The following is a 26,682-nucleotide window of genomic DNA, read 5'->3' on the forward strand; positions in this document are numbered from 1 at the left end:
TGCGGGCACCGGCCATGACGGCCAGACATCCCAGCTTGAAAAGGGATCTCTGGCAGATGGTGGAGCCAGTGGAGGGATTTCAGAACCGGAGTGATACGGTGGAATTTGGGGAGGTGATAGATGAGGCGGGCGGCCTGATTCTGAATAGCCTGAAGGCGGCGTAATTCGTAGGCCGGAATGCCCACGTAGAGGCTATTCTCGTAATCAAGACGGGAGAGAATCATTGCCTAAATAATAAGTTTAAGAGCATCAGGAGAAAAGAAACGGGACACTTTCCGGATGATCCCGAGGGAGAGGAAACAGGAGGAGACAACGGAACTAATCTGGGCATGCATGGAGAGGTCCCGACTGACTTTAATGCCCAAGGTCTTTGCTGAGGCCGCCGGTACTGGCGAGGGGCCAAAGATGGGAGGCCAGAAGGCGGCAGACCAAGGGGAGACGGTAGAGCCAGTCAGGACCAACTCCGTTTTGTCCAGATTGAGTTTAAGTTGGTTATGATTCATCCACTCAGAGATGAAAACTAGGGTAGAGTGGAATTTAGGCAAGGAGTCCAAGGGGGAGGAAAGGTCAAATACTAACTGGAGGTCGTATGCATAATTATACACGGAGACCCCCATGTCAAGGAGAGAGAGAATGAGGGGGTGAATATAAAGGTTAAAAAGAAGAGGGGACAGGGAGGAGCCTTGGTGGACCCCACAAGGGACCAAGCGGGAGGGGGCAGAAAAGCCAGAAAGATGGAGCGCCTGAGTCCGTTCTTTGAGAAAAGAGGCGAGCCAAGAGAGGGCAGTGCCTCGAACGCCCGCTGCGCTGACACGGCCGAGAAAGATGGAATGATCGACCGTGTCAAACGCAGCGGGCAGATCAAGGAGCACCAAGGCTTGGGGTAGGTTGGAATCAGCCTTGCTCTTTAGCTCGTCTAGAACGGACAGGACCACCGACTCAGTAGAGTGTGCCGGGCGGAATCCCGCTTGGTGGGAGGCCAAAAGATGATTGTCCTCAATAAAAGTAGAGAGACAGGTTTTGATGTAACTCTCCAAGATCTTCCCTAGGTATGGGAGATGGGATATGGGTCTAAAATTAAATGGAAGGGAGGGGTCTAAGCCAGGCTTTTTTAAAATGGGGAAAACTATAGCTGATTTGAAGAATTTCGGGACTAGGCCGGAGGAGATAGAGGCGTTGAGAAGGGAAAGAGGGGGGTCGGGGCAGTGGATGAATAGCTCTCTTAGAATGCGATCTGGAGCACAGTCAGCCGGAGAGCCTGACTTCACTTTCTGAAGGAGAGCGAAAAAGGAATCCATGGAGATAGGGGGAAACTGATCAAGAAAGGAAGAAGGCGGGGAAAGAGCAGGAGAAAAAGGTGGTGAAGATACTGAGGGAATGTTAGATTTGATCTTCACAATCTTTTCAATGAAAAACTCATTCAGGGACAGACAGAGAGCTTGTGAGGGGATAAGATTAAGATTGGCCCTATCAGAAGCGACTAAGTTACAAACTATGGAGAAAATCTCTTCGGGCTTATTAGCTGATGATGTGATTTTCTCAAAAAAATAGGTGGTTTTAGCTAAGAGAATGGCCCTCTTATAGTTAACTAGGAGGGATTTGTATTTAGTTCGCAAGAGAGGGCAATAGTTACGCCTCCAATGGCGTTCAGAGCGCCTAAGGTCCAATTTAAGAATTTTCAGCTCATCCGTGAACCACTTTTGAGCATCATGGGGGCGACAGATCTTGACTTTCCTGAGGGGGGCGACCAAGTCGCAGGAGGAAGACAGCCAGCGGTTCACGGCGTCTGCTTGGGGGTCAAGAGGGAGGTTGGAAAGATCAGGGAGAGAGGAAGTGAGGGAGGCACAGAGAGAGTTAACATCGACCCGATTCCAATAACGAGCAGAAATATTTTTGGGTAAGAGAGGTTTCTCTAATGCGCCAAGCTCAAGAGAAAATGAAATCAAAAAGTGATCAGACCAGGTGCATGGGAGAATGGTGGGGGAAAGGATGGTGCGATTGGCCGACCATATTTGATCTAAAATGTGGCCATGAGTATGGGTAGGGGAGTGAACGTGGGGAAGGAAGTTGAGGCAATGAAGAGTGGCAGAGAAATCCCTAGAGAACTGATCTTCCCTAGGGTCGCCCGGCCAAAAGTTAAAGTCTCCCGAAAGGAGCACAGACGAATTATTGACCACAAGCGTGGCCAGAAGTTCCTGCAAGGCAGGCACAAAGTAGGACATATTCTGAGGGGGACGGTACATAAGGACTATGGTAAGGGGGGCCAAAAGATTAAGAGAGCGGGCAACTAAATAATCAACACCAAGTATGGGAGGGTAGGGAAGAAGCTGAAACTGAAAATTGGAGCGAGTGATCATCGCCACACCCCCACCGGCTTTACCATCAGAATGGTCCGCCCGAAGGGCGTAGTAAGAGTCGGGGAGGGTGGACAATAGATCAGGGAGGGAATTGGCAGAGAACCAAGTCTCTGTGAGAAACAGAAAATCGGGGGCTTCAGTGTCCGGTAAATTAAAAAGCTCAAGCTGGTGTCTGCCTGCCGATCGAGTATTCAGAAGGCAGACAGTAGCCGTGGTGGGTGGAAAAAGGGAAGGAGAGGCAGGAAGGGAAGAAACAGTTGACAGGGAAGTAAGCAGAGTGAGGCCAGATAAAGGGGGCAGAGGGGCAGAAATGCCCAAAGCGGCAATACACTGAAGCAGGGAGGGAGAAATGGGCCGAATCGCGTTCAAAGAAAGCAGCTGGGCTGAGGAATAGACGAGAGCAGGGGTAGAGTGCATGGCCCCTGGTCCCGACCGGTCGCGGACGGGCGCAGACGGGCTTGCCTTAGGCGCGCCCACTGCGCTCGTCCGCTGCGCGTCCGGAGGATGCACATTATTTATCGAAGAGGGAGGTGGGAGGGGTCGTGGCCTGGCGGTAGAGGGCGTGGCCTGTGGGCTCAGGGGTAATGACGGCAAGAAGAATGTAAACCCGCGGCAGCGATAAGATCCGCTGCGCGGGGATGCCCAGTGCGTGGTGACAGCAGAGTAAGTGCCCAGGGAAAAGGGTATGAACAGGTAAAAACACAGTATCACAATGCAATTTTTAAAATAATGACGAGCGTTCTCCCGGCTTCCGCCTCAGGAGATAAGTAAACCTCTAGCTCGCGCTAGTGCTCAGCGCGCTTTAAATACCATCGGTGGGAGGGGTCGTGGCCTGACGGTAGAGGGCGTGGCCTGTGGGCTCAGGGGTAATGGCGGCAAGAAGAATGTAAACCCGCGGCAGCGATAAGATCCGCTGCGCGGGGATGCCCAGTGCGTGGTGACAGCAGAGTAAGTGCCCAGGGAAAAGGGTATGAACAGGTAAAAACACAGTATCACAATGCAATTTTTAAAATAACGAAGAGCGTTCTCCCGGCTTCCGCCTCAGGAGATAAGTAAACCTCTAGCTCGCGCTAGTGCTCAGCACGCTTTAAATACCATCGGCGGGAGGGGTCGTGGCCTGACGGTAGGGGACGTGGCCTGTGGGCTCAGGGGTAATGGCGGCAAGAAGAATGTAAACCCGCGGCAGCGATAAGATCCGCTGCGCGGGGATGCCCAGTGCGTGGTGACAGCAGAGTAAGTGCCCAGGGAAAAAGGTATGAACAGGTAAAAACACAGTATCACAATGCAATTTTTAAAATAATGACGAGCGTTCTCCCGGCTTCCGCCTCAGGAGATAAGGTACCAATGTCTATAGGTGTTGCTATAATTTGTTACAAACTTTACGTCCTATTGATTATTTTCTTACTTGTAAAATTTATGATCACTGTATTGTGGCCGCTGACTGAACAAAACTTGCATAGATAAAGTCTTTAAAACTTCTCTTGAGTCTGTTATTATTTCAGGAAAGGTACATTTTTAAATTGTTACCTATTATGCTAACTCCCTCTTTGATCCCAAGGACTTATAGCATAGGTGACAAAGGTTTGGTAAGTCATGGTGTACAGGTATAAGTCCTAAGAAATTAAATCCTGTTCGGCAGTAAGTAAATACAGGATTACCGGTTCAAAGTGTGAATGTTTATGGGCCCAGGTGAGTATGATATATTGAGCTGGTAATCCCGCGTACCATCATATGAAAAACACATAAAGGCTGAAAAACTGGAAACCAAGATGCTAAACGCGTTTTGGTCAGGCTCCAGTTTTACTGCATTCAGCCGAACCACCTGGCAGGTGCCTCCCTGATGTTCATGTGTAAACTGCCTATGGATTGCTGGTGTCACATTTGGACGCTTCCAGTGGAGTTGTGGAAACAATAGAAATTGGAAGAGGATGCTGCGGTCTCCCCAGAATACTTGACATTGGCGACTGAATGTTTGCATTTGTAATTTTAAAATCATGATATTAGCCCAAAGATTCAAGCATATACAGCCTGCAAATTGTCGAGCCCAACTATCTGGAGTGTGCCCTTTTTGCTGCCTTGGTAAGTTTGTAACATATTCATCAGTCTCTTTGGTTTTGTTGAAATTAGCTACGACTACAACCCACAGACTGCATTGATGCATTACATTGAAGATCAGGAATGGAAATACAGTGTTAGACAACCAATACATGGAGTAGTAGTGATCCTAGAGCAGAAACCAGCAGACCCCATTAGACGCCAATACCACAAAGCTGGATGTAGACGAAGATTCTGCCATAGCAGAGCATTGAAAAAAGACCAATGCCACCAAGGGTTTTACTGAGCAATGACCCATATACTTATGAAATGAGGCAACACAGTGCTGATGTCTTTGCAATAATTTATTCATAGATGGAGTCAACCTGCTCTTTAACTAAAAAGAAAAAATATATATATCTGGCATTCAAACCTGAACAATATAGATGAACTTGTAGAAATAGTCTAGCTGTGATTTGTGTTCATTCATAGGGAGCAGTTATTTATGCGCAGTGAGATTGTCTTTGCATTACATATTATCAGAAATGGAATTATGGAAATAATAAAAAGAAAAAAGCAGCATCCTAAAACTTGAAGCATATAGAAAACCTTTCATTAGGTCAAGCCTACCAGACAGCACAAGCTGTCTGGTTGCGAATAACATATTATTAACATAGAGTGGGCTTAAATCCCACTTGTTCCTTGCCATTGGTTGGCTTTATTGTCACTCTCATTTGGTTGCTTCTCATTCGTTGGCTTGCCTTCCACTTCTTATGTTTGTTCCTCTCCTAGATGATACTCCTTTTACTTGTGTCCTTCCACTGCACAATTTCAGGGAACTTCTTTTTTCTTTTTGTTTAAGCACTCCACAAGAGTGTATGTCTTTTCAAGTGCATTTCCCTCACGCACACCCTAATGTTGCTCTCTCCCTCGCATCATTCTGTAACTGTGCGCATGAATGGTGACGCATGCTTGTGCCGACACAATAACAAACCGGGCAACATAGGTCACATCAAAGCACCTTTTTAATGATCCTTCTTTTTGTTTAAAAATGCTGTGCTGTATCAGCAAAAAGCATTTTGCTTTGCAAACTTCATTGGCAAAGTAAGTATTTTCAAAAGGTGAAACCTATTGGCATTGCAAATCCTTGTTTTCTAGCTGCAGCTGCCACCTGATGGTTGGGCTACCCACCCCTCCCTACCCCAAGCTGTCAACTCTCAGTGTTTAGCCTGAAGCTCATTCATTTTGGTCTAATAACAAATAAGAGGGTCAACTTTCTCAGGGCTCCCAACTATGTTCTTAAAACATATGACTAGCTTTTAATGTTTCAGTTTCAAACAATTATTTCTCTTTTTGTACCTCTAAAGATGTTTCTTATAATGAAAACACTTGAACGCCAGAGTTTCCAGACATGTCAAGTCACACGCAAACTGCGGGTGCCACCTGCATTTTGGGTCAAACGTTGGCACCTCCACACATTTAGGTTCTCACCCACAGATGTGCTGACGCCGACAATTGCTAGGGTGGCTAATGTTCTCCAATCACGGTTCGATGGTAGGAGTAGGAGACTGGCACCACACGTGACTTCATGTCGGTTAATGTGATTTGTATAATAGCCTGCCTCACAAACTATCAGGATTACAGGAATGGGCAAATGACAGAAAGCAATAAAAGCCCAGAGCAATCTTGTGGTAGTCCAGAGAGTGAATTACGCCCACAAAACATTTCCACAAGAAAAATGTGGACATCACATGGGAAATGAATGGTCATTTCCAGCAAACTCCCTGTAACTGTCAAAAAATCGTTTTCGGTGAGTCCACACTCAATCGCTTTGGTTAACTCTTATGGGGGTAGGAGGGGGGAGTGGTGGCAAGATTTGGTGCTGGTAAATTTTTATAGCAATGTTTTTGACACTACACGCAGTAGAGTAGCCAAAGCACTTGATCATGGCCTTGAAGCTTTTCTACGCCCTATTAGCCCTATTAGTACTTGTTTTGTTTTATTATGAGAATGCGATTTTAACATTCAGGTTTACTCTCTACCTGCAACACTTGTAATTGGATATACTAATCAAGAAGGGGTGGGCCTCGTTCCTTTTTGCCATAACAAGAATGTGGGGATGCACGGAATTCCATCATTTTTAAGTATGCTTTACAGGTATTAAAGTGTGGATGTGATGTTAATGGGGAGCAAATTCCATCCTTTACCAGAAGAAACGTCTCTACAGTCACTGACCATGCACTGGTGTCTGCTTCTGTAAGTGGTATATGTGGTACCCCTAGTATTGTTCAGTCCGTATTAAGTGACCATGACCCCATCTTATTACCTTTCCTTTTCTGGATTAAGAAATATAAATCATTCTCCCTAATTAATAATACCACTCCTAAAAGGCTTACTGTTGTGTGAATTAAGTGGGCAGGTATTAACCCAAAAAGCATGCTACGAACAATGGTAAGAAGCAGGGGCGCAACTAGGTCTTAATTTTGTGGGGGGCTAACATGGCAAATGAAGGGGCGTGACTAATGTTAATCAATGGGGCGGGGCTAAAATGGCAGATAATCAGGATCGATTAATGCTCAAGTCAAGCGGAGAAAACATGCAACCCTAAAATTACCCCCTCGCACCCCAAAACCCATTACCACCCTGAACCCTGAAATCATCCCCCTACCCCAAACCCCATACTCGCGCTGATCCCTAAAATTACACCCTTACCCCCCAAAACCCATACCCACCCTGAAACCTAAAATTTCCTCTGGCACCCCAAAACCCATACCCGCACTGATCCCTAAAATTATTTATTTATTTATTTATGTGATTTGTTGAGCGCGAACAATTGCCCGAGGGCGTCTAGGCGCTATGGATGAGGCAGAAAGTGCAAGGAGGGATTGGTTTATTGATTAAAGAGCCATGTTTTTATTTTTCTTCTGAAGATGGTCAAAGTAGGAGCGGACCTAGCATCTAAATCAAGGGAGTTCCAGAGTTTTGCCGTTGAAACGTGGAAACTACGATCACCCCATGCAACAGTTCTAGTGCGTGGAACTGTCATGTTGAAATTGTTCATAGAGCGGAGTGATCGACTGGGGACATGAAACGTGAAAGGGTCAATGAGAAAGCGCGGGCCTTGTTTGGGCGCGGCTTTGTAGGCTATGCAGAGTGCTTTGAACTTTATCCTATTTTTGACTGTAAACCAGTGATAGTTTTTTATGGTGTCGGCGATGGGTTTGAATTTAACCCCATAGCACTCCAAAACCCTCAACCACCCTAAACCCTAAAATTACCCCTGGCACACCAAATACCATACCCACGCTGAACCCTAAAATTACCCCCTGGCACCCCAAAACCCATACCCACCCTGAAGCCTAAAATTACCCCTGGCACCCCAAAACCCACCCCCACCCTGAACCCCTAAATTACCCTCCTGGCACCTAAAACCCATACCCATCCTGAACCCTAAAATTACCCCCTGGCACACCAAAACCCATTACTACCCTGAACCCTAAAATTACCCCCCTGGAGCACCAAAACTCATACCCGCGCTGATCCCTAAAATTACCCCCTGGCGCCCCAATCCGTAACCCAGCCTGAACCCTAAAATTACCCCTGGCACCCTAAAACCCATACCCACTCAGAACCCTAAAATTACCCCCTGGCACCCCAATCTGTAACCCACCCTGAACATTAAAATTACACCCTGGCACCCTAAAACCCACACCCACCCTGAACCCTAGAGTTACCCACTAGCACCCCAAAAAATGAACACTACAAACTTACACTACATTTGCATATTCGGAGGGAACTCTCCTCTTTGACGTTTCCATGTATGTAAGTCAAAAACAACATTCACTTAGAGTAACCTAGATATGCAAGCAGTAGGTAATGCTGTGCTTAAGAATGCATTAAAGTTACTGAAACTTGCATAAAAAAACAGCTGCTTGCTCTTCTGACACTATTCAGTTGAGTTGGGCTGATCAGCAGCACTGCGTCCTGACATCCAGCCCCTCCCGAAGATCTCACAGTGTGGACAGGTGTGGGTCAAATGTTTCCTGGTTTCTCCTCTACTTCTGCGTCGTTGGTGCCCTCGGATGCAAAAAGAGAAAGATCCATGGCCCTGTTCACCATTTATCTGCTGAGCAGCGCCCAGGATGTGAATTCCCTACAAGTGCACAGACAGCAGGGGGAAAGGGATGTCCAGTGCAGGTGAAGCTTTTCCTTTGTAAATTAATTCCTGCTGGCAGCATAGCCCAGGGTTTGCTGTCTGTGCACTTGTATGGAATACACATCCATACAAGTGCACAGACAGCAAACCCTGGGCTATGACGCCAGCAGGAATTACTTTACAAAGGAAAAGCATCACCTGCACTGGCCATCCCTTTCCCCCTGCTGTCTGCATCTTCCCACTCCCACCCCATGCTGAACACATCAAGAGCTTAGGTGAAATCCCTGCCTTCAGGCAAGGATATCACCTCAGCCCAGAAAAGGAAAACAAGAGGTGGGGGCAGGGGGTTCACTGAAACTGTTAAGAGGCTGGCTGGCTCGGGCTGCTGGGCCTCTCAGAAAGCATCATAAAAATTACATTCTCAGCTCCGATGCGCAGTCATTTCAGTGCGTGTCAAATTAGCCCGGGCTGAAGAAGACGACGGGGGGGGGGGCTGAAGAACGGTGAGCCCAATGGGTGTTGCGCGCCTGGTAACAAGAAATCTTACTGAAGTATATTACTGTTTACAGGATGATGTGACTTCTAATCTGCTGATGGATAGTTTTAATCATATTACCTGTTCAATTAAGTTACTTATGATCCGTTTATCAAATATTACTAGGAAAAACAGTAGGAGATGGTTTGATCATGCTTGCTCCCAGGCATCCTGGAGTTTGAAACAGGCTTTATGTAGCGCCCCTTGTGATATTATGGTTATCAGGCCCCTTCATATACAGTATAAAAAGGCCCTTGCCACAAGGAAAAAAGCACTTCAGGAAGAGGCGTGAACAAAATTGATCCTAGCCGCATAAACTAATGACAATAAGTTATTCTGGGACACGGTCAATGCACCGTTTTTAAAAAATGACACCATGCCTAAGTTCTGTTCCTTTGTTTCCTGTGATGCTTGGGTGGCATATGTTTCTGATTTTTTTAAACAGAGCAATAGGAACAGTGGAGTAGAAGATTCTGAGGTGATGCACAGATAGGAACCCCTTCCACTGGATATCACTATTGACGAGGTTCTCTCAGCTTTGCATGCTAGTGCTGGAAGGGGGCAGGGGGGGGGTATACGGAACCGATGGAGTGCTGGTGGATGCATTCAAATCTGTCACTGAATTATGGAAGCCTATCCTTACAAGAGTGTCTAATGTAGCCGCTGCCAATATGATCCCACCTTCCTGGGGTACCTCTATAATTGCACCTTACTATAAAAAGGCTGATAAATTATTCCCTATAAATTATCGCCCCATTTCGCTCTTGGATTCCCCGGTGAAAGTGATGAGCATGATCCTATTGATGAGGTTGGAGGTATGGGGACAAGAGTATTCGATCTTAACTCCTGTCCAGGTTGGTTTAAGAAAGGGCTTAGAAACCCTCTAGAAATGCATCAATCTGGATTTGTTGATTGGAAATACACCAGATCAAAATCAGGTGTTCTTTATCTCTGCTTTGCAGAACTAAGAGGCACCTTTGATTTCCTTGACCATTCCATTCTTTGGTCATCGTTGATTTCCCTTGGTGTCCCAAGGCCAATTATGCGCATGCCTTTATAAGAATTTATACAGTAATGTCTGTTTTGGATCCCAGAGTGAATGCTCGCCCGCTTTTAAAGTGGGGCGGGGCATCCGACAAGGCTGCAATTTGGCCCCTTTATTGTTTCACTTTTTACTAATAGGGTGGATAATTTTTTGCAGGTTTTGCAAACTGATGCTAACTGTGCCACCGGGCGTTCTATACCAGTGTTGTTGTACGCTGATGACGCCGCCTTGCTATCTAGGACCCTGGTCGAGTTTACAGAAATTTACGAATGCTGTTTGGGAGTTTATGTCTTCTAAAAAATGGTGATTAGCAAATCTAAAACTTTTACAATGATTTGCGGGCACAAACCTAAAAAATGCAGAACTTTTTTTATTGATAATACTCCAAATGCAAAGCTAAGTTTTTTTGCCATTTTGTTTTTTTATTTATGAGTAGTGGTTCTTGGGCTCAACAGATATTAAATGTTAAAGCCAAAATGAGCAGGAATTCTCAAGGGATCTTCAGGTTTTCATCCAAATTAGGTAGCCAACCCGACTGGGAAATGATAGAAATATACAAGGTTAGAGGGGTATTTACAGCGAATGGGCATTGAAATTATGAAATCGACGGTTGCTTTCCACATGTCACTCGCACCAGAGGAGAGTTGTAAAAGTTATTTATCCTGTGTTACTAATATGCAGCACCGTTTTGTTTTGACAACACTCAGATTTGCTATTATGTATCATTTGGTGACTTTTTCTACCACGAGGTCTTGTCGCTCAGATATGACCATTTGCCCATGTGATAGTCAGCGCAAACAATGCATGTTGTACTTTCTGTTATTTTGTAACTTTTATCTGAACTATATGTGTTTTTTTTATCTTAAACCTATTCTTGTTGCCCAGGACATTAGATCTTATAAAGATTCCCTGAAGTTTTTTTGCTTGAATTAAATGAACTCTTTGTGTCTTTTAATGTTGCTTCTTTTAACTTGAAGGTCATTATCTTGAGGAAAAGGTTCATGTATTAGCTGGTCCTTTGATTTTAGAATTCTATAAGGATTGTATGGTGATGATGGACTACCTATTTTAAAATGTGTTTTTTTCCTGGATTTGCCAAATAATGTTTTTATTATTATGTCTGTCATCGGGAGATGTTTATATTGTTCTTATTATAAGTTTTATGTACTTTTGTGGCTGTTCCGAACTAGCCGAATTAAGTTTATGAACCGAATAGGAATGGTCATTTTAACATGTGCACAACTTCCTCAAGAGTGACAAACTGACAAGGTCCAGTGTAGAGGCAGTGATTTATTAGCACGTGCGCTATGATACTCTTAGAGCCTATAGTGCGCCTCAGGGGCCAGCTGGTCTAGCCTCATCCACAAACGTGTGACTGTGCTGGACTATAATTGCTCGTCAGTACCACTAGGAAAAGGAATAGAGAATTGCTCCTTTTCTAAGAAGAAACCCCCGTTTGTTTTTCTCACTTTCTTGTTACAAAACAAATAAGAGCAATGAGAAGTCATAGATGAAGGAATCGGCAGCATCATCTTCGATTACAACCATTCATTAATGATTCATATACTTTCCTTCTTGAGCATGCTTTTTTCATCTTTATGTCTGCTGGGTGGGCTAAAATAGTGTTGACTCTAAATTTATATTCTTATTTTGCACCAACATCAGACAGGACCACCTCTAGGCACTACCAATAGGATAAGGTATCTGAAACAGAACGAGATTTGCCCACGATCACACAATAGGTCAAATACAGACATCACGATTTAAACCACATCCTCTACTTCTCATTCCCCTCATTTTCCTTTTCCTATTAAACGTACCCAAGGGGTAATAGATGTAGTGATTATTGGTAGTGGTAGCGGCCAGTCCATGTGCGGCTATCCATTCTATTTACACAGGAATGCATGGAGGATAGCAATCTTTAATCTAGTTCTAACAATGGTTCTGCGTTGATAAAGTTTAGAAATTGACACCTTGGGAACAACCTCACGCCAGCAGAGAGGGTGCTTGTAACACCACACAAACAACACCCATTTTATGGCTTGAAAAGTTGACAGGTTCGATGGTTTAAAATTATTTCAGTGGTGTATGTGAACCTCCTACTGGTGAATAGCTGCTGAGACGCAACCTGGCAGGACAAATTTGCAGTTGGCGCATGCGCAGACTGACGCTCACTCCCTGGGCACGCTCAGTCTACTCTCTGCCTTGACTGTGAAGCGCGTGCACGACAAAGATGGCGGCGCAAGTAGCGGTGACCGCGAGAGCAGCTCTCAGGACTCTGTGCTGCCACAGCGGGAAAGGGACAGGAACCGCGGCCACCTTTGCCCTCTCCATGCGAAGCCTCGCAGCTGCTCGAAAGCCTCTCCAGCCCCTCTGTGCAGCCAGGGGCTTCTCCACCTCCCCACTGCTGCTCTCCGGTGAGGTTCGCATGCACGGCACGGAAAGTGAACTACTCTGAAGTTCTTAGGGGAGGGGGCGCGCAGGTGCACAGCTGCATTGAGGGTCAGATTCGAAGGGCACCTGAAGGCATTGCATGCCCCTAGGCACTAAGGAGGAGTTAAGAGTGAGGGCACTTGCGTGAAGGCGCCACGGTAGTGCAGCATCGTAAGCGTGGAGCAAAACAGTGGGTTATGACTTCTTGCACGTGATATTCTGTTTTCTTAGAGATGCTTCTGGCTCAGCACAGCTGCGCAGCCCGAGGTCACAGGCGCACAGCCTAGTTAAATGCAGCGCCAGCTTCGTACTTTGTTTTCTTTTGTTTTTTTGCAGATTTATACAGCATGAACTCGACCCGAAGGTATTGGAGCGCTTTACATGAGCGCCAGTTACGTTACACAAGGACAAATTTATTTTTCGGTAGGCGCAGGGAGATTAAGCGCCAGCTCAATAACCAGAATCACAGAGTATTGAGCTGGCGCAGAGGCTTGAACCTGGTTCCCCAGTTCCAAAGCCGGCAGCTCTAGCCGTGAGACCACATCCTATACCTGTGTGATTCCATGGAGAGCATTCCTGGGAGATATTATTAATCAGTGCTTTAAATGGAAATAGAAAAATGTAGGTACTCGCAACCCCGGAGTACTTCTTGGGAAGTGGCGGTACTTTTCCATTAAAAGTATTGCACAGGTACTGAGAAGCCAGGTACTCTCTCTTTCAAAGTAATAAAAATGCATGTACTTGGTACCTGCCCATTTAAAACACTGTTAACGTAACAAGTAGTCAGAGTTGGAGTGTTGGAGGTGATGTGGTGATGCATGTAGGAATACTTAGACGCCGCCAGTTGATTAAGACAGAGTTTATTGTCGGTGAATGGATACATAAATGACCCCACCAGGAGCAGATGTAGATAGATGCTCAGACCTGGTCTGCCTGGCCCAACCGCACTTCAGAGACCCATCATAACCCTAACATTCCGTGACATAATTGGGTAACCTGAGAAGCAGGATACCATAGGTGATAAAGTGGCAAATCTTATTTTGGACAATTGATAATAGAAAGAGCCCCTAAACACGGTCCTTTGGTGTGTCTGGGTGTTTTAGGTCTGAATTTAGTGCACAGACCAACTCGTCCAGGAAGAGAAAAACACTGACTACTTTTTAGGTCTTGCGCCTAGTGTTGCAGTGCTCGTGCAGCACGAGACATCTTGTACGGGGTTCTGAAAGCTGACCACCCGCTCGTGCGTGTGGTTTTGCTTTCGCCCGCTTCACTTGGCTTTAGCGTGTTTAAAAAAAAAAATGAGGCACGCAATTGGGCAAAGGCGGGCCCATGTCCCGCCTTTGCTTCGCCCAGTCCAACTGGTGTCTGTAACGTGCATTAGCGCGGCACAGACAACAGGCTCCCTCGTCCCCTCTTCTCTGTGGTGTGCGCGCACCACTGGTTACACCGGCCCCTGACTGGCTGTGCGTGCGTGATCTGGCGGTCCCATAAAACACGCCCACTGTAAAGCCACGACCAAAATCCTTGTTAAAACACCTTGCAACATACTTTTACTGTCAGCGTGGTGCCTGTTTCAAGAGCGCTGTTCTTTATCTATTACTTGCCGTTTTGGCGCTGCATCTCCCTTTCTAGTGCCCTCCCTCCCACCACAAAAAACTGCCTGCCTGTTCTACGCTCCTCCCAGCACCGCTGCCTGCTTAGGGAGACCGCACATTCATCGTCGTCTGGGCTCAGCCTCTCTCAGGATCAGCTCTAGAGCCACAGTGGCCACTGTGATCCTCCGCTGCGCAGGTATCGGACCTGCCCACCTCCCTTCCTCCCCCACAGCAGCTGATCCGCCTCCCCTGCTCTGCAGCATGCTAGATGGTGGGGTCCCTGGTTGATAGACAGTCACCTGGTGATGATACGTCTCCTTCATGCTTGTTGGTATGTGTGTGCATGCTAGGGAAAGGAGAGGTGGCGTGGGCCCTGGCCCCACCTCTATGCTTGGTGCTCTTAGCTCCCCACGCTCTGCCAGCCTAGCCCACCCCACGTCAATAGGCAGCTGCAGGCACCTGGCTGCAGACAGGTGTGGCGCCGCGGCCAGGGTGACTGACTCCGGAATTTGGGGATCACGGTTCGATCCCTGGGCGCCGGCGACAGATTAGTCCAGCACCATGTGACTCTGGGCAATAGCTTGCTTAATCTTCCCGACGGCCCCCAGCGCCTAGAGACCCTAACGGGTTATGGTTCGCGCTTTACAAATGTGGATTATTATTATTATAACGGCTCAGCCTGCAATGCCAGCTTCCTTCTCTTCACATTGCACCGCAGGCACATGTGCCCTGCTTGTTTGTGTGTTGTGCGCACCTTCTCTAATAAACAGAAGATGTGAAGCACTGTATGTTACTGACGCTCTGGTTGGCGTGCAAACATTTTTGCAAGTAAGGCAACTGTGAAACTAGCAGAGATAGTGACCTGCACAAAGTCATACAATTTGTACACTTAGAGTAAGCAGGATTCTTACGCGGGTCTCCTGTTTCAATTAACTCCCTATGGCACACACTATGGTGGGTATTTGTTTCTTCTCACAGGATATATGCTCTCATTTTAAAAGTGTAAGGGCAAAACACAAATTAGGTGGTTAATACACAACAGTACTAATACACAGAAGTTACGTACGATAAGGCATGAAGCATCAAATTCTCAATTATTATCGTGCATTTTGTAAAGCTCCTTTCAATGCTAGCGTCATCGGGCACCTACCAGCACTCGTTCTCTGGACCATAGGAGGATGAAAGGATGAGTGCACTACTGGCGTCAAATCTGTGAATGGGTGAATTGGTTTGTGAGTCTTCATGCTCCATATAGTTGGGGTGAAACACTGCATTGGTACCCAGCACCTAACAATGAACATCAAAATAAGAGCAACATAAAATAGAAAACAAATGTGCGTACAACTAAATGTACTTTGTTCCATATACAATATGAAAATGCAGCAGGTACTCAAGCTATTAGATTTTTTTATTCATTGTCCTGTAGAATACGTGCTTGTTTGTTGCGACATAATGAATATAAATGTAATCCTCAATTTAGAGCTCGGTTAGCCATGGTTGAGCTGTCACAGATTCCAACAGCAGCTGCTGTATAAATGCATTCCTAGTTTTCACTCTTCCTTGACGTGCTTCTTTGTCCACTGATTAACACACTGACCTGTCTGATGCTTCCTAGATTAGTCAGGTAAACGCTTGCCGCTGACATGTGCTGGGATCTTCTGGCCACTGCACAGCATGCCACATAATTCCACTGCACAAATCCATTCCACACCACACACTTCCATGCCACAGAACACCACAACTAACCATTCCAATCCAATTCACATAATTCCACTACAAACCACATACATTCATTCCACTCCATAACACATGGGCAAGAAACATTTACACCACCAATAGCTCTAACTCTCTTTTATTTTACACTCCCAAACACTCAGAGCTGGAGCTTACTCTTACCATTCCATATAATCACACTCCATAACGCAAAATCCCACTCCACATAATTGCACTATCCTCAATGGTATATAAATACCATCCACATAATTCCACAACAGACCATGCCACATAATTCCTCTACACAAATCCATGTCACACAATTACACAGCTAACTAATCCAATCCAACCCACATAATTCCACTACTCCCCACATACATACACTCCATAACACATTGGTAAAAGACATTGCCATTTACAATGTCAACAGCTCTAACTCAAACTAATGCGAGACCTATTTCATTTCCAATGCTTGTTTCAAAAGGGTCGCTCTTAGTGACACTATGCGTTCTTGCCAGACGTTCACGACACATCATCACATGCTTTCCTTCCTGATTTGGCCATCTGCATTCAAATCTTTTGAAAGTATTGCTTGTCTTTACTTTTGCACCTGCAACAATTTTAGTGATCCATCAGGTTCCGAAGAGGTCCTAGTTATTATTGTTTGTTTTAATAAATGTGTTCCTTGTGAAAGTAAACAGCAGCACATTGAATACCTTTTCATAGTCAAACCCGACTTGCTGTCCATTTCTTTTTCCAATCACCACAAAGACACTTGCAGGGACATCTTTCTAAAGAATCCACAGCAATGTATTTTGCTGTGCCCATGGTATTGATTCAATAGAATATATTGATCTCTGGCCACTCTTAAAGTTATCCGTTTTAACAGTCACAAAGGTGGGTATCCACTTAAGTGTGTTAAATAAGCCCTCTGATGCTGAAAGAAGACCTCTCCCATGACATTCATGGACGATTCCTGGGCACCTTAGTGGCTTTCGTGATGTATCAGCACAGTTGTGCAATTTGCACATTCTAACCTTCTCAGTTTGAAAGTCCCACTTCTCACAATGCTTTTCTCACCCACAACTACTTGAAACTCAAGAAATGTTCCTTTGTGTGTGCACTTGCACCACACAGAATAATATGCTACTCTCATAGACATCTGCTATCAAGATGTACATGCACATTTCTCGTCTGTTCCTGCACTGAAACCAGCGAATATTCTGGCCCTTATAAACATACAAATATAGCGTGCATAAGCACGCTGCTCTTGCATGGTGTGGCAGTGTGTTAAGACATTACCAAAAAAACCTTCACTGGTCTGTACTCCTAAATGCAGGGCACAAATACCGTGTTGCACGGCACCGGCTTACCAAGGTAACCCAGCAAAAACAGTCGAAGGGCATTCGCATAGACATGACCTGCTGCACAAGTATTGATTGTCAAAGCACAGGTTTGCAACCTGTGACTGTGCGGGAGATCATTCATTCTGCCTGGTTGAAATATCGAGAGAGAAATCATTCAGTAGGAAGCTTCTTTAATTAATTACTGGGCAACCTTTAGCTTTCAGTCACCCCCAACACCAAGCAGTAACTTAAAGGACAGAATTTCTGTTTATCACAATCTCCACCAAAGACATGGGAACGTTCAAAGTCATTGCAGTCTGTATTTTACACACTTTTACAATTCTGATGTTGTGCGACATAAATTGGATTCTGTTGCTCATAACGTCTTGATTTTAAATAAATTCCAATTGTTTTTAAGGTGATGTCTTTTAACTAACGTTTGTCATATAAATATGGCCATTTTAGACAACATGGGATTTGTTTGAGGAAAATACGAAGAAAAAAGTAAGTCTTGCAAAATGCACTAAACATTCGAGGCTTCAAGCACACCTAAATAGCTGTTGTCTAGTTTTTTATATGTAATATTATACAGCTTTTAGTTTCCTTCAAATTCAAAACATGTGTACAGAGTTACACAACAAAGGGTACATGCAGTTCTAACCTGTTTACATATTAAACAAATAGTTTTTTTCATCAATCTGGTAAGGCAACAGGCTGCAAGTAGAACCTGAGAAACCAGTCGATAGCTGTACATTGTTCAGCCGGCTCTGTTATTCATTGCACTTTGGGGTTGTTGGAAAACGAGGCAGCATCTGTGAGGCCTGCACAAATAACATGACACATTTGTCCTTCACTGGGAACCAAACACCCTAGGGCAGCGCCTGACTCTCAGAGGGTAGCGTTGCAGAGCAGTCTGAGGCTTACTCAAGGGAGGTGGTGTGGGCTAGTAATCGCCATTTGCAGGTGCGCAAAAATAATACTCAATAATTGATTGTCCAGTCTGTACTTTGCTTTATAAAAGTAAGACTACATTTATTAAACACACACACCACTCAATACTATGCACCAATTTACAAATATACATAAGCTGATGGAATTACTTTGTGACATTGCATAACATCTCCACCCCTCCCGCGGGGTGGGAGGGTGGGGTCTAGTACCACCACTCCCATGTATGCACATCATCTTGCCCCCAATGCAGTGAATTGGTCTTAACCTGGAGCGAGGGCCCTCGCACTGGCACCATCCCAGTGGCGACCCCCCCCGTTACCTCAACAAGCATTAAACAGGCTACACCTGCCTTGGTGACACATGACCCTGACTGAGCATCTCCTACTGACCATACAGTATTCGCCTCTTCATCTTAAGGGCTAACAGTCTGGGGTTCTTCACCTAAGCGCAGCAGCAAGAATACATGTTTACGCACACTTTAGAATGACAGTACTCGGCACATTTGGATATCATTAGAATGCATTGCAATTACAGCCCCTAAAGGCATCACAGATAAAATCACAGGTTTAAGTATCTACAGTCAGACACCCTAGCAGGAATGTCTAGCCACTTAAATCCATTTTTCTTATGGCATCACCTTGCACCTTGCACCAGCACTTCACATTAACCAGGTGAAATTCAGTCCCTCTACAAGAAATAACCATTAATAATCGCAGTTCAGTGCAATTACACCTCTTCACCGCCCTTCTAGACATCCCCACCTCAGCCCTTCACTCCTTGATGCAATTATCCACAACACCCTCAGCTGAAGAACAAAAGTTCCAGCCCAGAAGGTGTTAACTGCCAGACGAGCCCTGGAGTGGTTGATTCCTTGGAATCCCCAAGACACTTGGGGTGGGACTTTGCTCGTGCTGGGGGGAGACTGCGCTTCTCCTGCAGCTCCCCCAGCACCTTTGCACCTGTATAGCGGTGACCCCGTTCTTCTGGGGCCACCACGAGCCAAGCAAACGCTGTATTGCCCTTGCAGGCCGGTCCTGGCCTGCAAGGCATTATCGGCCGCGCCGCATATTAGATGAGCGGCTCTCCCGCTGCTCCAGGGAGAGCCGTGCTGGCGCTTCGCCGCTTCCTGGGCCCTCGGTGGGGGGTCCGGTCCCACCCGGACCCCCAGGTAAGTTATTCGGCTCGGGGAGCCCACCCCCGGCCGATCTGCCGGTTTTCTGGGGCCCGGTCCCACCCGGGCCCCTGACACCTCCTTTGCGTCTTCTTGGGGGCCCCGGTCCCACCCGGGACCCCCGCCGCCTTCCATGCTGGAGGGCAGTCCAGGGAGCCCACCCCTGGCTGCCCCACCGGCTCCCCGCTCGGCCCGCACCCTTGTGTGCGACCACGGGAGCCGGCCCTTCAGTTCTCGTCTGCCCGCTCCGGGGGGCAGACACGGAGACCAGCGCGGCTCCCGCTGGCCTCGGGGGAGTGCAGCAGCACTCCCCTCCCCCCCCCCCCACGTTCCTCCTGACTTCGAGGCCCGGGGATGGGGTCCCGGACCCCCGGACTCGTTCGGGGGGGGCGCGACGGCGCTCCCCCTCACCCAGGCACCTCGGGGCCCGGAGTTGGGCTCCCGGGCCCCTCTACTCCCGCACCGCTTCAGGGGGAGCGCGACGGCGCTCCCCAGCGCAGGTTTCGGCGGGGCGCCAGGATGGACTCCTGGCACCCCGCGGGGGCATCTTGTCGCGCACCCCGGCTTTACTTCTTTGGGGGGCAGCCCCCAGGACCTGACCCACCCCGGGGGCATCTCTGAGACCGGCGGCGGAGCCCCACGCGATTCGTCGTCTGTCTTCTTAGGAGTCAAAGGTTGCTCACCTTCCGGGGGCCATATCTCAGCCCCTCGGGGTCTGATCTGCCCCATATTCGCGTCTTCTCGCTCTTGGTGGCGTCCCCCAGCCACTGGGAGCACTCTCCTTCGTCCTCTGGGTCTCCAAGAGGGTGCATTCTGCAGGGAGCGGTTTTCACGTGCTCCCTGCGCCTCTCTTCTCCCTGCGCAGAGGCCTCCTCTTCTGCGCCACGATCCTGGGCTCTTCTTCTGGCGCTGTTAGGGGCCTGGGGGGCAGTCAGGGGTTTCCTCCTTCCAACTGCCCATTGCACCAGGCTCCAGCACCTTTCGCCTCCGCAGACCACACCCCAGAGAGAGCTTCTCTTCCTGTGCAAGTACTTTTTAAAAGTTGAGTAGGGGGCTCGCAGGAAGTCTCTGTGTCCCCTATCACACAGCGACACATCACTTCCCTGCCCCCTCCTCCTTCTTGTCCTGCCTCTGGGTTGTTCAAAATGGAGTCGTCCAGTGTCTCTGGCCACATGGCCTCTGAAACCCAACTCCTTCCCCCTTCACTGCCTTCTCTCCTGGGTGCAAACTGGTGCCTGGCACCCAGCGACAGCAGTTGATGGATTGGCTTTAGCTCCACCTATCTTTTCTCCTTGAAGGGAAGATCTTGCTCTGGGAAGAAAGGTCATTAATCTAACCTGCCATGGCCAGATCCCAGCCAGGGACTCGGAGAAATATGACATTTCCGGACGACCCAAAAGCAGCACAAATATGACTTTGGACTTTGCAGGATACAAATTTTCCCATCTGCTACACTGGACATTCGTGCGTGTCTGGAATCCGTAGGCTTTGTGGAAGTCATTTTAGCCATGGGCCCCACACCCCCCTATGGGGAATAATGAAGTAAAAACACAGTAAAACACACTCACTTTCCCTGGCCTGTTCCTTCCCAGGGTATAAAGCCTATTCCATGTCACCACCCAATTCTGCATAAGTCCTGCCACACCATTCTCTCTGTAGCTGCTCCTGGACTGCGCACGCTAGGAATCTCCTGTGCGCAGCCCCTACCCCCGTGTCTGCATGTAACCAGCACGGTGTCCCATACTCTAGCTGCTGCGCAGCGGCCTAGTCAAGCCACGGGTACACCAGCCAAATCTCCATGCAGTCTCCTTCATTATGAGTTCACTGTGGTTGAGTCCCAGATTATGAGGCTACCCCACAGTAAAAGCTCAACAATTAGGTGCTCAAAAAGTGGAAAAATCCGGGCGGCCCGTAGTGTCAGAACTACCTTCTAACAGGGGTTCTTGCAGTATTGCTGCCTTGCCACAGATCCTCTGAAACCAAAGTGAAATAAATGTTGATCCTATTATTGCAGCTCCTACATTTGACTGAAAGGGATAATGGAGTTGGATATTACAGATGTCAAAAATGGACTTTTTATGATTTACTAATGATGAAGTTTAAGTCCTTAAGTACTGCCAATGGCTGCATGCCCTCCCCAGTGCGTCTGTCAGCTATAGACCAAACACTGGGGAGGTTAGAGGGAGCCCTCTGGTGCTTTGCACCTGAGGGTTTTAGTTTTTTCTCCTGCGGCTCGGGCTGCTCAGGAAGAACTTTCTTAGCAACTTGAGCGTTCTTTTTAGGTTTCGCCTGGCGTCCACTGCGCAGGCGAAATCTTTTGTTTAGCAGTGCGGGGCTTTGTCCCGCCTGTCTCTTCCATTGGCTAGCTCCATAAATGGAGGCTAGCCATTGGAAGAGAGATCTGTCCGTTATTCTCCGAGCAGATTCGTGGGCGTTCCTTAGATTTTTTCTCATTCTGCCCCTTTTAGGACGTCATGCGGCGGTGGGCGGATGTTTTTTTTTTTCTCTGCATGTTTTGGCCATTTTGGACGTGTATTTTGCAGGGGTGGGTTGCGCGATTTCAGTTTCCTTGATTTGCTAGCAGGTAAGCGGCATTTTGTATGTCCGTGGCTTGCCTTTGTTTTCTGGTTGTTTACTTTGTAGGTCTTGTCCGTGTCCTGTCGTCTCTGTGTACTGTTCTTCGTGTCTGTTGTCTTTGTCATCTGGGTGTCCTGTGGTCTCGGTTTGTTGTCGTGCGCGGCCCCCCTTCCCTCTGCCCGCAGCTCTCCTCTGCGCAGCTCTTCTCAGTCACGCTCTCGCTAACGATAACGTCAAACAATTGCCCCAGGGAGCCCACAGCCTGAAAACCTCGTCTCACCTACTCCCCAACCCCGCTTTCTTCATAGAACAGTCCACTTCTCCTTAACCCAATGCCCCGTTGAGTATGTTCCCCTTTGTAGCACCGAAAGCCTTCTATTACAACCCCAGTCAGTCCACTTATGGCGTTCGATTTTCCGATCCTCAAATGGCCACAAAGTCCTGCTCCCTTCACTGACTTCACCAAGTCAGTCACCTCGTGCCCAACTCCTCACACAATGCCATGTATGCCGCTCTTATAGATTGCCAGCCTCTGTCCATTGAAGAGTCTTTATTCTCGTATCACGAAGCCCCGTCCCCGCGGCACGGTAAGCATCTAAAGAACTAGCCCAGAAAACAGCTTACTCACCGTCACAGTTACTCCCCATGCTTGAAGCTGCTCCTCGAGGCTGGCTGTTTCTGCGGCCTCAATAACAAGAAAAAACGTTTTTTAATGAACTGCATTTGTAACATGTTGCCAGGACTTCAACCCTGCTTCTATTTTTGGGCAGTTTTAAATACCGCAAAAGTAGGTATTGGAGTGCTTTACATGAGCACCAACTACATTACACAAGTACATTAGGTAATGTTATTCTTTCTGTGCTGTGGCATTTCTGAAGTAGCGTCCAAACCTGGGCCTGTAGTTTTCCTGGATCCAAAGCACAGTGGTATGCAGTAGTGTACAAGGTTGTTATTCCTCTACTATAGTTGTACGCCGTCTTCTTCCCAGTTCAGAGGTATTTGTCCCTCGCAGTTACAATTGCAGCCTCTCTCGTGTAGTCAGGACATAATGTTTCTACTTCTGAGGTTTCAATTAGCTATTTAAGGTATTCTGGGAGTTATTTTCGTTTGAGTGGCAGGCCGGATACCAATGGTTTGTTCACAATAGCCAAGCACTGGAAACATGGCTGTGCTTGCTTCCCTGCCCCCCTGGCTGTCCTTGCTTCCCTGCCCCCCTGGCTGTCCTTGCTTCCCTGCCCCCCTGGCTGTCCTTGCTTCCCTGCCCCCTGGCTGTCCTTGCTTCCCTGCCCCCCTGGCTGTGCTTGCTTCCCTGCCCCCCTGGCTGTGCTTGCTTCCCTGCCCCCCTGGCTGTGCTTGCTTCCCTGCCCCCCTGGCTGTGCTTGCTTCCCTGCCCCCCTGGCTGTGCTTGCTTCCCTGCCCCCCTGGCTGTGCTTGCTTCCCTGCCCCCCTGGCTGTGCTTGCTTCCCTGCCCCCCTGGCTGTGCTTGCTTCCCTGCCCCCCTGGCTGTGCTTGCTTCCCTGCCCCCCTGGCTGTGCTTGCTTCCCTGCCCCCCTGGCTGTGCTTGCTTCCCTGCCCCCCTGGCTGTGCTTGCTTCCCTGCCCCCCTGGCTGTGCTTGCTTCCCTGCCCCCCTGGCTGTGCTTGCTTCCCTGCCCCCTCGCTCTGCTTGCTCTCCTGAGTGTGTGTGTGTGGCTCTGGGTGGGTGTGTGTGGCTCTGGGTGGGTGTGTGTGGCTCTGGGTGGGTGTGTGTGGCTCTGGGTGGGTGTGTGTGGCTCTGGGTGGGTGTGTGTGGCTCTGGGTGGGTGTGTGTGGCTCTGGGTGGGTGTGTGGCTCTGGGTGTGTGGCTCTGGGTGTGTGTGGCTCTGTGTGTGTGTGGCTCTGTGTGTGTGTGGCTCTGTGTGTGTGTGGCTCTGTGTGTGTGTGGCTCTGTGTGTGTGTGGCTCTGTGTGTGTGTGGCTCTGTGTGTGTGTGGCTCTGTGTGTGTGTGGCTCTGTGTGTGTGTGGCTCTGTGTGTGTGTGGCTCTGTGTGTGTGTGGCTCTGTGTGTGTGTGGCTCTGTGTGTGTGTGGCTCTGTGTGTGTGTGGCTCTGTGTGTGTGTGGCTCTGTGTGTGTGTGGCTCTGGGTGTGTGTGTGTGTGGCTCTGGGTGTGTGTGTGTGGCTCTGGGTGTGTGTGTGTGTGTGGCTCTGGGTGTGTGTGTGTGTGTGTGGCTCTGGGTGTGTGTGTGGCTCTGGGTGTGTGTGTGTGTGTGTGGCTCTGGGTGTGTGTGTGTGGCTCTGGGTGTGTGTGTGTGTGTGTGGCTCTGGGTGTGTGTGTGTGTGTGTGGCTCTGGGTGTGTGTGTGTGTGTGTGGCTCTGGGTGTGTGTGTGTGTGGCTCTGGGTGTGTGTGTGTGTGTGTGTGTGGCTCTGGGTGTGTGTGTGTGTGTGTGTGTGGTAGTAATTGCTATCTGCTGAGCTCGTCCGTAGGGTACAATAGGTCTCACATTTGCGAGAGATTAAGCTAATGGCAATGTAAATGACAATGCCATTTATTTATCTGTCTTCAAAACCAACACATAAATACAAATTTTGTCATTTACAATGCCAATAGCTCTAACTTTTCCAAAGGCGAAACCATTGCATTGTAAATGCTTGTTTTGTAATGACGATCAGTGCGCAGGACGTCATTACATTACAATGGTGAAAGTAAAACAAGCACTGCTTCTTCTGAGAGGTATTGTTGGAAAGTGGATAATCTCTCCTTTCTAATGGGTCCTCGACTCGTTGGATCTCTACTTGGAGCTCTCCACGGGAGAGCGATCCCCACGCAGGGATCCACCCATTAGACACCGCAGATTGAGGAGTAGCCCCTTGTGCTCCCCCCCCCCCCCCAGCATATTTCATTTTAAGTCTTTCTGCCCACCCCTGGGCAGAAAGCATGCAGATGCAGATGTGGGCAATTACCCAATAATCTGCTCCCTCCCCTACCTCGGGGGTGGGGGAGGGGAGCGGGAGGTCAGTGAGCCCACTGGACACTAGGGATTGTTTTTGCATATAAAAATATTGGGGGGGGGGGGGGCGGTAGAGTAGCATATAGAAGCTGCTCAATAGGGCAGGGGCCGGATGCAGATTGCCCATGTGTGTGTGTGTGTATATATATATATTCTCTGAAAAAACAAATGTTACAGGGACGTTTATAGTTAGGCTCAGGGTTCACGCATACAGTACCAGCGAGCTAACTATAACTCGTGCCCGCAATGCACTGCTTATGCCCTCACATATTACATCACTCATGAGCTGGTCAGTGACATCAATGATGACATCTTAAATGACTTCAATGATGTCATCATCCAGGGGCTGTGAGTGTTTTAAAAAGTTTGTGTGCTAAATATATATATAACAAGGTGTATTGGTGAATCAGTGGGTGTATGAGTGCTTGTTTGGATGATTCAGTGGATGCGTGACTGACTGACTGTATAAATGAGTGATTAGGTGTCTCAGTGAATGTATGAGTTACTGGTTGTGTGAATTCTATTTGTCTGTCAGTTGGCGTCTAAGTAGCTGTATGGGTGTGTGAGTGGATATGTGAGTTTATGTATGTGTGAGTGATAACCTTCCCTCCTTCTTTTGTAAAGTGCTGTGATATCCTTCGGGATCTTGTTCGCACTATATAAAACTTTATAAATAAAATAAATAGGCGCGTCATGTCTCCATAGCCACCCCACCTGCCTTTCTCCCTTGTTCTTTCACTCGATCCATTGAGGTCTGCAGCCACACAGGACTCTGGTTACTGGCATGCCAGCAATTTTAGGAGGCCAGTCGCCTTTCTTATAAAAACACAGCTACCTCTTTCATATACTTTTGCATCAGACTCTAGTGGCGTCATCCAGTACAGAAATCCTCTTGCTCATTAATTTCCACTTTTTTCCTCTACACTTCCTCGGTGCGGCATGCGCTTGACAAGCAACTGGCTCGACCAATCCTAAATGCCCCCGCTATCACACTGGCCCTGCTCGGTCACGTGATCCGGAAGCAGACTGTACAGTTCAGCACCAATAGAGAAAGATCTAAATACCCTGCGCGCGCACATCCACACCACCGTCCTCTTGAATCCAGCTGCTTGTTCTTAGAATGCAATTCCAGCAGCTTGCAGATCAATGGAGCATTCAGGAAGACTCTTGGCGCAATTTTCAGATTTTGGTGGAAGGGGGTTCTGCCTCTTTGCCTCTTATGGTTGCCAAGCAGGGAGTCTCTCTCACCAACATCACCCCTTCCCTCCTCCTCACCCCTTCCAGCTCACCCCGATCTGTTGGTATCATCTTACCCGTCAGACAACTTGTCCTGATTCTAGCCTCATTCCTCAGTGTATGATATTAATGGCCATCTTTTCTGCCAGTGTTGATTGGCCAACACTGCTTTCGCGAGGTTTCCAATTACCGGGTGGTTTTCAGCCGCACCCTGTGGGACACGGGTGCCTGGTATTTTAAAGCTTACCCCTCCTGTGCTTTTCCCTGTACCTGTCCCCAGCTTCTTGTCGGACTCCTGTTGCCAGACCCCACCCCCTGCCAAGTGACCGTGTTCGCATTAGGGACGCTCAGAACCTCCGAACACAAAGGAGCCGCTGTGAGCCCGTTACATGCCCCTCACCTGAACCTCACATGCTGCTCGTTTTTTTAAAATATATTTATTTAATGCGATTTTTCTATAGCGCAAACTTTACCCAAAGGTGTCAGAGCGCTTTACATAAAAACCAGTTGCAAAACATAAGGACTTAGGATTACATGTGTTACATAA

General features: G+C 47.8%; 1 protein-coding gene across 1 annotated transcript in view; it reads left to right on the plus strand.

Moving 5' to 3' along the window:
* The first annotated feature begins 12,236 nt into the window (after window positions 1–12,236).
* GCSH (glycine cleavage system protein H) overlaps window positions 12,237–26,682 on the plus strand; it is a 122,031-nt gene continuing 107,585 nt past the window's right edge. Inside the window, exon 1 of the mRNA XM_078670465.1 lies at window positions 12,237–12,544. Coding sequence (XP_078526591.1) covers window positions 12,361–12,544 — 184 coding nt within the window. The 5' untranslated portion in view covers window positions 12,237–12,360. The remainder of the gene's footprint in view (window positions 12,545–26,682) is intronic.

The sequence above is a fragment of the Lissotriton helveticus genome, chromosome 12 (genome assembly GCF_964261635.1).
Source record: "Lissotriton helveticus chromosome 12, aLisHel1.1, whole genome shotgun sequence".
Lineage (NCBI taxonomy): Eukaryota > Metazoa > Chordata > Amphibia > Caudata > Salamandridae > Lissotriton > Lissotriton helveticus.